A 13,185-nucleotide genomic window follows, 5' to 3' on the forward strand; every position below is an offset into this window, starting at 1 on the left:
GGTTGGTCATGCAGCCAATGGAGATGGGCACTAGGAATAAAGCTTATACAGGCCTCTGAAGAGTCTCTTCAGAGCACGAGCATCGTCAAACGTGTAAAGATTTATTGTAGGATTTGATGGGAAGTAGTTGATGTTGTATATACTGAGACGGCTCATAGCCATCACCGCAGACCACCTGCTCTCGAAGTCGGCCGGTGGCGTCGACCAGTTGCTCACACTGGTTGGCTAGGGCATACCAGGCATCTGCGTCGTAGACCGACTGTTCAGGAAGAATGCGATTGAGTCGTTCGACGCTGGCAATTATGCGTGCGATTTGAATGACATAAAGCATGAAAGTATAGTCGTGCCGCTCATTTTCCTGGCGGGAGCCCAAGCGAAGCCGATTATCGACTGTTTCGTAGTATTCACTGAGTGCGTAGTAGAAATGCCGGTATTGCCGAATTACTCCATTGCAGACCAAGTACAAGAACTCTCGGAGGGCTTCCTCCCTGGGGCATGCCATGCAGAGGCTCACTTGTTCGACCGGGTCGATAATCCGCTTTAGTCCGTCACAGCCGCCATACAGGCGGACAGTTTCAAGGGCCTTGTTAATGGAGGGGGTACCCCCAAGACCGTTATCCAAGGCGTCGAATAATATTGAGCAGCAGTTACATTCGGTGGGGGCGTCAGAGGAGGGGACATCGGGAGAGGTGATGTCAGAGGGGCAGGTATCAAAGTAGGACGAGGAGATGTCAGAGGAGGGTGTAGTGGTGGTGGTGGTGGTGTTAGAGGAGGTGTCAGGGGATGAGGAATTAGGGGAGGAGTTAGGGAAGGCTGATATATCAGAAAAATAGGAGGCATCAGAGTGATGATTCTTGGAGACCTTGTAGTTGCGTGCACTACGGTGCTTGCCCCAAGTTGAGATCGAGTCATTTCTAGAAATATTGCTTGTCGGAAGGCAGGTTGGATAGAGTGCAATGGGTCTGGGGAGGGAACGGCGGATTGCGCCACGCCTAGTGAGTGTGCATAGAGGATTGAGTGCCTTGTGTCGAGTGATCATGGAAGTAGTAGATAGGAAACTGTCACGTCTAGTGACTGCAGACGACATGATGTTGGTAGTCATGTGTTTGGTTGCTTAAATGAGTAGATGGATATGGTAGAGGCTAGTATATAGTATAGCGAGGCTGCTTTCCGCTAGTCTCGTAGGATGATGGCGTAATTCTGCGGGTGCTGATTTCGAGGTATTTGAAGTACTATGAGGCGCTTAAAGATGAAGTTGAGTAGTTGATCGTGAGTAATCGAGGTGTTGAAGAGGAGAAACCTGGAGGAAGGGCCCAGAACCGCGTGGGGATAGACATAGTCCAACAAAAATCTGGACCCATGGTTGTGTATGATTCCTTCTCTTGTACTTCTTGCTGCGAGCCAATACATTTTGTCTTTGTATGGTATTATGAGGTAGGCATGACCGTTATCTTATACATGCCTACCTCATGATCCCATAAATAGGTCGCTTCGTTTCTAGATATCGGACTTGACCGCGGGTAGTGTAGTGGTAATTGTAGACTAACACGGGCGATGAAGAATTTAGAAAACCTCACTAGATGACAACAACAAAGGTCATGCATGGGGCAGAGCAATTGTATGGAAGAGCCCGTTTGGGTGCCAGCGAGGGCTGCTTCGCTCATTGTGTCATCGTCAGAATTTTCAATTTTCGAGCGGTTCGTATGTTTGTCTTTCCATACGGTACATCTTCCTGAAAGGTATGACTGGAACAGGAACAATCACAAAAGAGTGTTCCTTGAGCTTGAAATAGGTACACAATAGTCAATGTGACGTTCGCTCGTTTGTTTTGAGTCAGAGGGAACACACCAATGAGCAGTTCTATACTGTATACTGTATATGGTCACCTTCTACGAACCCAGCAGACATAGTATGAGCCACCTTTTGTCACTGCTCTTAGCAAGGTAGGGCATGCAGCCATACTGTGATGATGTGTGCCTGAGGCAAACACCAATATCGCTATTTGTGGATGCGAGGATGCGAGGATGCGAGAGATTCTATGCATAATAAGGTTGAATGATGAAGCAATGGTTCAAAATAGAGACGGAAAGACAGCACAACCGATCTACAACGAATTACAAGATTGACAGATGGTGGCTCAGTCGAGGATTGTGACAGCACGAAAGCATGGGCCTAGACGATCCGAGCAGGTCAAGTGGTGTTGGAAGTGATAAGGAGGGAAAAGGGTTGCAGATCAGACGAGCTCGGACGGGGTTAGATTGGCTGGCAGTCGGTGACCAAAAAGACTAGTCTGCAGCTTGCAGGTGCCATATTAGGCAAACACCCTTCCTGCATTGATTGAAGAGATTAGGAGCTGGTAATATTCATCTAGTGGATGTGGGGTGTTTTGTTGGGAATTAAAGGAAATGATCAAATACTACGGATGGGTATAGAGAGTGAGGAATATCGGGGATCCACTACAGGGAAAGTGGACAAGAATAGCATCCAACAAGATATAGACTACTATGGAGTACTTGACTTGTACTCCGTAATGCTGTGGGATCCGCGGAATGGTCACGGCGGGGCCACAGGGCTGAGCACCAAGAGTAAGTCGTTTTACTTTGGAAGAAGAAGAGGGGATGGACAGAAACAAACTATCTACTATTAAATCAATTAATCCAATGCGTCCATTTTCGTTCTAAATTTATTTTATTTTATTTAGTTACTGGTCTTGGATGGTGTCATCACCTGCAGATTGTCACTCCCTTTTTCCTCTTCTTCTTATTATTTCTCTCCTCTCCATCTGTCTTCCCGCTGCTGTTTTCGCTCTCCGCTTTCCCCTCTCTGCTCTTCCTGCTTTCTTGCTTTGCTTCCTCCCCTCCTCTTCTTCCTCTCCTTCTCTTTACGCCCTTCTTCTCTCTCCTCCCTATCTCTCTCCCTCTATCTTCTCCGAGACTTATTGCTTGTCACCCTTCCCTGTGATCCCCCATTGATCATTCAAGCAAAGTGTAATCGTGGGGTGAGGCGCACGCCGAGCATCCACTTGGAACCAAAAACGTCATCATCATCCACAGCCCGAACCTTGGCCGCAACTAGGCAGACGGATTCTACCCTGGCTTCCCCTTCTAGAATCTTAATTTGATTCTATTCACCATCACCCCCTGTCAGCTGCAGTTAAAAAGTCAATGATTGCCCGACCAGCCAGTTAAATACCCACTGTGCTCGAGCAACTCAACCATGACTTCTGCGGACCTCTCCTCCGTTCCCAACGGAGTCCAGTCGGGCGCTGCTGCTGCTTCCCCAGCCGCTTCCAACCCCGCGCCCGGTCAGATCCTCACCGGAAAACAAGAACATTGTCAGTTTTCCCCGATCGCGTCCAGTCTAATCGCTGTAGAGTCTTCGAGGGTCTCGTTCTGACCGATGCAGATCTCAAGCGCGAACTCATCGCCCGCCAAGTGCAGAGCGAAATTTCCGAGCTGAATTCGCCAACCGCCCTCCGACGCTTCGGTGCCCCCTTCAAATCCGAATTCGGCGAAGTCGCGCCCGTCGACTCGGAGCTTCCCATCCTACGATATATCTTCGTCCACCATGTGCGCAATTTCCCCTTCCTCGATCAAGCTCGCGAGAAGGAGTTCTGGCAGGATAAGTTACAAGTGGTGCGTGTGTCCCCGACCCAACCCGTTTTGCGCATCTCGTAATGGAGGATTAATCGCCGGCCCATAGTTCCTCGAATCGTTCGCGACGAAGCATGTATCCTCCTCCGAAGACCGTCTGGAAGAGACCAAGCGCCGGAAGTTGGCCCGGAAGTGCGAGAAATTGGTCGAGCTGATGATGGTCTCTGGTATCCCCACGGCGTCGGGCTACGAGGAGCGCATCCAGTTCTCGGAGATGGAGGTGGTAGACCGAGGGGCTAATGAAAAGGGGCTGTTGGTCAATATGCCGGAGGGTCATGCCATCCATGGCTGGGACGTCAACGTGGCTGCCGTACGCGTGACCTCGGTTAGGAGGACGGTGCGATACCACCAGCATGCGGTAAGCGTCTACGTGATTGTGTGATTGGACCTTACCACTGATGCACAACTTAGGAGTTTATCCTTCGAGTGCGCCGCGACGGAAAGCCAGATCTCTTCGTGGCTCGACGATATGGCGATTTCGCCAAGTTTCACAAGCGACTACGCACGGAATTCCCAGGGAAGCCACTCCCACCCCTTCCCCGCAAGAACAAATCTTCCACGACAACGAGCTGGTTCGGATCGGCAGACGATGAAGCATCCTCAGTGTCGTCCGTTTCAACAGTGGGAGTCGCTGTGGTCGATGACGGCACATCCTCTCGTAACTTGGCCCCCGGAAACCACCATCAGCGGTCGTTGTCGCGGTCATCCAGGCGTTCCGTAAGATCTCCCCGAGCTTCCAGCGACGGGTCGAGGGAGACGGTACTTTACCGCGAAGAGCAGAGAGTTTCTCTTCGAGCGTTCCTTCGTACCTTGCTGCAAAACAAGCGTATAGCTGAGACAAAGGCCATGGAAGAGTTCCTCACAGCGGATCCCATCATTTTGAATGAGGAGGAGGTGCTGGACATGCAGAAGCGCAAAGATGTCGATGCGGTGCGCATAGAGGAGCAGAAGCGGTTTTACGAGATCGCCAGGGCGCGTGCAGCCGAATTGGACGTCTACATGGAGAACTTCCGCCGCGACATTGTGGAGAGCAGTAAGTCTTTGCTGATATCCCGATCGATGGTTATTCCGCTGACAATGGCATCGCAATCTAGACGGTTTGACAAAACTGTTCGCTGAAATCAAGGAAAAGCCCACGGTGCAGGATCTGAGTCCCAAGTATCAGAAATTTGCAGAGTGGCTCCGCATAGAGTACGTGTTTAATGGATTATCGTTGCTCTGTATTCAGACTAATCAAACGCCAGGGTTGCTGCAACACTTTACCACCTTTTCCTGGCCGAGGATAATTCTCCTGAGCTGTTCGCGCAAGCTAAGCGAATTCATTCGCTTGTCCCGTACACTTTGTTGAAGAATGTTATTCGTATTGCCAACCCCGCGGCCGTCATGGCAGGAGTGCTGGACCTGTTCTTGGCCCAACCCTTCGGCTCTCGATCCCTGCTCCAGCGGATCTTCTCCATGACCCTCAACGATGGCATCAAGGCCTTCCAGAAATCGATTGATGCGTTGGCTGCCAAGGTCGATGATCCCATTCTTTGCCAAAAGTTGAAAGCCTTCACCGATGCCGACGAAGAGGTCAAGAACGAGATTCGTGCCGAAGCTGCCGCCGAGGATGTTGACATTATCGTGGCCATCCTTCGTAGCGAGTATCTGCAACCCGAGCTGGCTCCAGAGCAATTCGGCAAGGTGTTCAATGGATATGTAGCATGGAACCAAGCCGTGGACAATGTTGAGGTGGAGATGCGCGAGGGGGCGCACTGGTTTGCGAACTTGAAGCAGCTTCTGAAGCTGTACACTCGTCAAAGGGACAAGGCTATGATGTTGAGCATCGTAGAAGAGCCAACTACTCTTCAGCTGTTCCGCGACCTCTTCACCATCTTCTACGAACCCCTGGTGCGCGTCTACAAGTCTGCCAACGTCTACAGCAGCATCACCGATTTTGCACATTTCGCCGACGATGCGATTGCGGTGATTGAGAAGTGTCAGCGGCAAGATGTGTCGGCAGATCCGAACCAGACCGTACAAGCCTTTATCGACCTGTGCGAGCGCCATCAAAGTAGCTTCTACAAATTCGTTCACGAAGTTCACCTGCACGACAATGGCCTGTTCAGTTCCCTCATGGCGTGGATCGAGGAGATCCTCGAATTCCTGCGCAAGGGGCCGCGCGGAGGTGCGCTCGATATGAACGCCTTGCTTCGAGGAGCCACAGATTTCGTGCAGATTGACAAGGACAAGGCCCTGGAAGAGATCAATGCCCTGATCAAGTGGCATGAAGACCGAAAGCGGTGGCACTTGAACAAGACGCGGCAGAAGATGGCCGCTGAGGGCACGGCACATGACGGATACTTGGGTAACGCGTCATTCCGAGGCAGCGACTTTGGCCTCGACGAGGTATGTGTTCATGACTATCACTGATGCAGTTGTGTAGCTGTGTGCTAACAAGTGAATGCAGGCCGACCTGGAAGATCTTGCCATCTCGGACGCCGAGTCGGAAGCATCCGAAGATCTGGACGACGAAGAGGACCTGGACCCGATCTCGGCGGAGCGCAGGCGCCGGGTGAAGCAGCAGGACCAACTTCGGCGCACGGCGGGCGAGCCGGTCAAGCCGGACATAAGCGAAATTCTCAAGTTGTCCGAGTCATTTGGCGTTATGTTGCGACAGGTACTTGCGGAATAGGTGTGGTTGCATTGTTAAGATACCCTAGAGTCTATACAGGCCTTGTATACATCGTTGATTCTGGTTGTTGGAGGTTGAGATTTTGCATGGGATTGCTGGATGGGCTAGAGAGGGACATGATCTGATCTGTTCGGGGCATTGAAACTGTTGTATACACCTAATATCTTTAGTTTAGAGCGAACCAAGACAGATTGCTTGGCCTTTTCTAGAAGTATGTGAAAATGTGAAATGCGGACCACTTTTCGCGGTGGAAAGTCGATCTTCCGCTGTCATGTCTCCGTGTCGAGACCCACAGTTTCCATGGCGACAACCAGTCTATCCCTCGATCTATCCTCCATCTTTCTTCTCGAATCTGCAGAAGTGCCTCTCAACATGTTCTAGTCACTTTTAAGCTTATCTTTAATCATCTTTATTACTATATCATGCTCTCTCCCATGAAATCCTTCGGCAACAGTCCATCGCCTCATTCGCCTCGCACAGCGGTTCCTCTGCGGGGTCTCTTCCTCGATGGCGTTTGGCGCTGCAACTGTCCAGAGCGTCCCCCAGCCGTGAAATTCCAAACCAAGAACCACGGTGTGAACCATGGACGATGGTGTACGCAATTAATCCCTTTTTATTATCTACCAAAGTTACCTCAAAAGCCAATGCCACTTCCGAATCCCTAGCTAACCACTGAACCCCGCACCCCACCCTTCACAGTCTACGTCTGCCAAAAACCCCAAGAGAAACGCTGTCGCTTCTTTCTCTGGGCCAGCGACGCCGAAGTCCGCGAGAAGCACGCCGTCTTGACGAACTCTCGCACTGAACCTGCCGCGGATTCCTCCCTCCTTCTCTACTACCACCACTGCCACGATTTCCGCCCCCGAGACACCTTCCAAGAAACCACGCCTATCCGAAGCGGGTCTTCTAACCCCGCAAACTGATCGTACGGTAAGATTCGGAGGTATGGACTTGGACAATAGTGGAGCCAGAGGGAAAGGAGGACGGTTGAGTGCGACTATGCCCCCGCAAAGCGCCAAAGCGCGCATGATGGCTGAAGACCTTGATGAGTTTGAGTGGGAACATTCGGATGATGCGGCGGTGGAGAATATACTTAGTTCTCAGGAACAGAGGCAGAAACAGGCTGCTGCTGCTGCTGCTGCTGCTGCGCCAATGCGACAGCCGAATTTCGGACTTCCCAAGACGCCGTCCCGAGACGCAGTGGAGGCTTCTGCGGCGGGGAAGAGAAAGTTCGATGATATGTTGGAGGGCTCAAAGACGGAGGTCTTTACGCCGACTTCGTTGGCTAGGTCGTTTACGGATCGGGCAGTGTCGTTCTCGTCTTCTGTGCCGCCGCCGTCGTTGGAGTTTTCGAAGACGCCTACGCCGGTGAGGTTTGGGGCTAGTCCTGCTACGGGTGGAGAGAAGGCTGCGTCTGGGCTGATGGCGCAAGCTGTCGAGATCCTGGATAGGAATAAGGTGATGATGTCGGAAAAAGCGAAGAGTGAGTTGATGGATCTCTTGCAGAAGCATGACTTGAAGGTGAAGGGGATTGTCCGGGGACGGGACATTTCCAGGATTGCGTTGAAGAAGAAGGACGATCAGATTAAGGCATTGAATGAGCGAGTGGCAATGCTGGAAAGGAGGTGAACTATGAAGTGGTTGCGATGATACCCTATCAATATGTGGTTTGTATTCTTTCTCCTGCGTCTTCGCGTGATGATCTGATGACGATGTCCATTCTTGCTTAATTAATGTATCGGGGTCTGCTGGCGGATTTCCTACGTAGATTATTTCGTACCTTTAGCTAGATATTATTGAAGAGTTTGACTACCCTTCCTATCTCATATTTCAGCCCTCTTTGACACTATATACCAGTAGAAACATGTGATACCCCATATCAATCTTATCTCCCATCACGTGCCGATAAGCCACGGAGTCACAGCCCAATTCCAAAGTCTAAAAAATGTCGCGATCCTCCCACCAAACGAACAACGAAGATCCCAGCCAGTCCATGCCAGCCTCGCACTTTAATAACGTCGACTAGCACAGACCGCCGAATTCCCGAACCCAAATATCCAACTAAATATACTGCTCATGTCCATGGAAATCGACTCCGAACCCACCCAACCGCTCCGCAGCGACCTCCCCGCCATGTTCCGTCCTCCAGTGAACCGGGCCATGAGAGTCCTGGACCGGTCCTTCTTCAAGAAGACGGTACCGATCTCTGCGGCAGCGATTTTCAAGACATCTGATATTTCCAATGTGCGGAAGGAATTGACCAAGAGTCGGGATATGCTTGTGCTGCCGAGATTGGGCTCCATAAGGGAGATTAAGATCAATGATTTGGTGCATAAGTGTCTTTTGTTGAGGGAGGATATCAAACATGATGGTATGGTCACTGCCTCGGCCTTGGTGATACTGTGGTATCAGGGTTGTGCTGACGGGTCTAGATACTGCGACGTGGTCGCCAACGATTAGTGAGCTTGTGAAGAAGGGAATGGTTGGCGTCAAGCCTTATGATTTGACGTTGGATTACGATTACTGGACTTATGGTGCGTGGGAACAATGCTTCGCTGTATGGGAAAGCAAGGCTAATTGGAGCAGCGGACATCATGTCCTGCATTTTGCCCGAGGACATGCTCGATGAGATCCCTCAGGGATTCACGCAAGTCGGTCATGTTTGTAAGTCCTCTTTATCTTGCACATCTCAGGCTCACGCTGACCAACTAGCGCACCTCAACCTTCGCGAGCAATACCTGCCTTACAAGCACCTGCTTGCCCAGGTTCTGTTGGACAAGAACCCCAACATCAGCACCGTCATCCGCAAGACCGAGGATGTGGGCTCCCACAGCGAATTCCGCACGTTCCCCTTTGAGCTGCTGGCCGGTGAGAACAACCTGAACGTTGTCCAGCACGAGCAACACTGCGAGTTCCGCTTCGACTACTCGCGCGTGTACTGGAACAGCCGTCTCGAGACGGAGCACCGTCGTCTCGTGGACAAGTTCCGCCCCGGCGAGATGGTCTGCGACGTGATGGCAGGTGTCGGGCCTTTCGCAGTGCCCGCAGGCCGCAAGAAGATATTCGTGTGGGCCAACGATCTCAACCCCCACGGCTACGAGGTGATGCTGGACGCCGTCAAGCGCAACAAGGCCGACAAGTTCGTCACCCCCTTCAACAAGGACGGTCGCGAGTTCATCCGCTGGTCTGCCCAGGCCCTCCTGGAATCTCCCCACACAGTGACCATCGAGCCCAAGGTGCGCAGAAGCAAGAAGGCTGCCGCAGAGGAGAAGGGAGAGGCACTCCCTGCCCCGGAGGTGTTCCATCGCCCTAACGTCTTTCATCACTACGTGATGAACCTCCCCGGTAACGCGATCGAGTTCCTCGACGCCTTTGTCGGCGTCTACGCAGGCAAGGAGTCGCTCTTTGCCCCTCACACCTCTCAACCGCTGCCCAAGGTCCATGTGTACTGCTTCTCGGGTCACTCTGCGGACGAACACGATGACCACGTCGATATCTGCCAGCGTATCTCGGAGCGCATCGGACACACCATTACCACGGAGGACCGTGTCGGCGGCAGCGGCAACCAGGAGATTGATCTGGCCATCCACAATGTCAGATTGGTCAGCCCCAACAAGCAGATGTTCTGCGCCAGTTTCCGTCTGCCGAAGGAGGTTGCATTCCGCCAGATCTAACTTGCTATCGAGAAAATTTCTTAAATCATCATCTACGAACGATCTGCTTAATGCATAGCATACAGGCGTTTTGGCTATGGATATAGAGAAAGTGCCGATAAAATGTTGAATTGATACCCTTACACTTATACTACTGTAAATAACTTACATCCCCCTAAAATAAAACACACTAGACAAATAATCATATATCATCCCACTGACCTTCCCACACCTTATTATAAATAAATGGAACCTCCCGTCCCATATATCCCCCACAAGGCGGTCACCCCACTCACCGCCCCCTCATCAAGCTAGTAATCTGCCGGAACAAAACTCAACGCCTCCCCCGATCCCGCACTAACCAACCAACATCACCACCAGCGACGACGACGCGCTACCTCACTTTTCGACGACGAACCACCAGTCAAATCAAATCTACCACCACATTCCCCCAAGCCAACAATCACACACACACACACACACACACACACACACACATATATATATATTTATCTATCAAAATGAGCGTCCAACTCCCCCCCGCCACGCACCGCAAGCGCACCCTCCCACAAGGCGAACTCGAAGCCGCGTCGACGCTGAAGCTCGGCGCGGACCAGAACACGCATACGCTGTCGCTGTCCGAAGCAAGACTTGTTATTAATAAGGTGTTGGAGAATAAGCGGAGGGGTGGGAAGAAGTATGAGGAGCCGGAGTGAGTTATCCTTACTATTGTTGATCTTTTTTTGTGCTTTGGTTACATGAGTCAGAGGGTTAGGGGCTAGGGGCTAATACATGGTTTTTTTGATGATTAGGAACCTTACGAAAACGCTCGATTACCTAGAGGTGTTTGCGCGGTTCAAGGACGAAGAGAATATTAAGGCTGTCGAGCGGTTGTTGAATTCGCATACCGAGTTGGAGATGTTTGAGCGGTCGCAGCTTGGTACGTTTATTTATCCCTCCGGATGTTCTTACTTGGGAAGGGGAGAGGAGTGTTGGGAGGTGTCATGGTCAGCAGCTAATAAACAACAGGAAGTCTGTGCTGCGATAACGCCGAGGAAGCCAAATCGCTCATTCCCAGTCTGCAGCATAAGATCTCGGATGGCGATTTGCAGGAGCTGCTGGATGAGTTGACCAAGTTGCGCAATTTCACGGAGTAGCTTCATCCCTCTGGTTTCTTTTATGCATGTTGTGTTCGTGTACGCTGCTGTACCATATGGCCATTCTATGAGCATGGGGTCTGTTTTCGGGATAGCATGGAGTTTCGGAGTTATGACGCATAGTTAATTTAACTGTCTGTGCAATAAGACAGGAGAGGGAAGAAACAGAAAAAGAAAAAGAAGGGGGCACTGTTAAGAAAAAGGAAAATTGCATTGGCGGTTGCAGGACGATCATGTCGTCATGGGTGGTGGTTGTGCTTTTCTCTCACATTTCCTTCGTTTGGGAGAAGGGACAATATACACAGTAGCTAGTCAGTCACCATCTACTGTGTACTGCATACAGTGTTAGATAGAAGCAGACAGCATGTGAAAGTGAAAACCCATCCATTCATCACCAGACCCGAGTCTAGATGACCAACCTACCAGCAAAGGACTACATAGAGTTTAAACAGAGTGGATAACTTCACCAGCAACAATCAAACCGATGACCATGACCCTGCGAAAAGCGGAAGCTTGCCTGTTTAGTTGGATTCAGTGGTTGACCGGTTCATCCATCCCATTAGTAGTTGGGATGACACGGAAAGGAAACTGGACATGATCAATCAATTTCATCCATGGGCCTGTTGAGAGACTCGACCCGAACTGCTGAAAAAGTCTAATGCAGTATCGGTTGGATAATTGAAACCTCATGAGAGGCCCGAAGGATTGGACTAGATAAAACGCTCTAGTAGTAGATGGTAGATTAGTACTCCATAGTAGTAAGGCAGTGCACGTTGCCGCCGACCTCCTGCTAATCCAAGTAACAGGTTGAATGATGAATAATGGTTGAATGGATGAGAGATGATGTGATCGCCTTCCCCGTTCGGAATAATTGAATAATGGGAATTCCTTTCTCTTTCTTTTCCTACTTTTTCCTTCCCCCGGGAAAGGATGCAGCAGGATGACCTTTACATTAAGTAATGGGAATCCATTTCCAACTTAACTTTTAGTGTGCAAAGGTGTTGGTTTGAGCTGCACGCGAGCCTAATCTGGATGGAGATTTACATTGATTGATTATAGAAACTAGACTAGTACGAGTACCTAAGTACGGACTGACTGACGGACGCTCGGTCGGGCTGATTTCTCCCCGGAGATAACATTAAATCTCGGGTTTGGTGCTTTTTCTTCAATTTCTCCTTACATCATATATTTATGAGCCTACTGGAAAGGCACCTGCAACACCACCACCATGTTATAGGAATCAAAGTAATTAATTAGAATTATCTCATACTCTGTATCAGGTACTTGCTGATGTCACAACCAAATTTAATGGAACACAAAAAAAGCATTTCATCCACCGGCGCTGTGTACTCCGTACCTGAGTCACGAAACCGTCGCGCGGCCGGGAAACCTTAGTCAACGGATACTACGGAGTAGTCTAACTATTTGAGTCGTATACTGGACAAATGGACAAATGTACTACTGCAGCTCAGTCATAACCATTAGATAATGAACAATGACGGTCAGCAGAGATGCCCAAGGGAAAGGCACTTTCCCACCAATCAGTAACCCGGGGATTTTCCCGCCGGCCTGCATCATACTTATTGCTATTTCATTTCTATAGTAAGTACGGAGTAAGTCGTCAAAAAAGCCCACATGGACTGGACTCATGGGGGGGGTGGACTTTACATGCTTTGCTGGGAAAGCTGTGGGGAAAAGCCGTCCAGCTGCAGGGCCGATCCCCGTTGCCGGTATCGCGCTATGCCGATTTCAAGTCTTTTGCAGGGGTTGTGATTGGTAGATGAAGAGCGTTATCGGGATGATGTGATTGGGAGCTGTCTCTGAGTAATCCCTGCTTGGTGAGAGGGTTTGAGCATTTCCCCGGCATGATAGGTCGGGAGAAACGGGCACCAGATCATTTATTCACTAGTATTCGATGACTATGATTCAAAAGGGAAACTGTATGTATGTATGCATAATATGTGCCAACAATGAGACCATATGGCATAAGCAGCAAGGCACTATATATATAACTAGTCCTTCAACTCTCGATTAATTTGCGATCAGTT

General features: G+C 50.3%; 3 protein-coding genes across 3 annotated transcripts; 2 read left to right on the plus strand and 1 right to left on the minus strand.

Annotated features, from left to right (window-relative positions):
• Positions 1-85: 85 nt before the first annotated feature.
• On the minus strand, positions 86-1,087 carry BO88DRAFT_452749 (uncharacterized protein; the record flags this gene model as incomplete). The annotated part of the gene is made up of 1 exon (XM_025710711.1): positions 86-1,087. The coding sequence occupies one exon, from the start codon at positions 1,085-1,087 to the stop codon at positions 86-88; it is 1,002 nt and encodes a 333-aa protein (XP_025564286.1).
• Positions 1,088-3,216: 2,129 nt separating this feature from the next.
• Positions 3,217-10,001, plus strand: BO88DRAFT_424710 (uncharacterized protein; the record flags this gene model as incomplete). The annotated part of the gene is made up of 13 exons (XM_025708760.1): positions 3,217-3,334; positions 3,406-3,659; positions 3,703-4,011; positions 4,065-4,750; positions 4,898-6,041; positions 6,103-6,312; positions 6,782-6,902; positions 7,027-7,109; positions 7,195-7,952; positions 8,448-8,698; positions 8,760-8,861; positions 8,914-8,991; positions 9,040-10,001. 13 exons carry the CDS (start codon positions 3,217-3,219, stop codon positions 9,999-10,001), a joined length of 5,076 nt encoding a protein of 1,691 aa, XP_025564287.1.
• A 345-nt stretch (positions 10,002-10,346) lies between these two features.
• On the plus strand, positions 10,347-11,595 carry BO88DRAFT_404100 (DNA-directed RNA polymerase II subunit RPB4). The gene is made up of 3 exons (XM_025706525.1): positions 10,347-10,692; positions 10,793-10,920; positions 11,010-11,595. The coding sequence occupies exons 1-3, from the start codon at positions 10,502-10,504 to the stop codon at positions 11,135-11,137; spliced, it is 447 nt and encodes a 148-aa protein (XP_025564288.1). The 5' UTR covers positions 10,347-10,501; the 3' UTR covers positions 11,138-11,595.
• The last annotated feature ends 1,590 nt before the right edge of the window (positions 11,596-13,185 follow it).

Source organism: Aspergillus vadensis (assembly GCF_003184925.1).
Source record: "Aspergillus vadensis CBS 113365 unplaced genomic scaffold BO88scaffold_8, whole genome shotgun sequence".
NCBI lineage: Eukaryota > Fungi > Ascomycota > Eurotiomycetes > Eurotiales > Aspergillaceae > Aspergillus > Aspergillus vadensis.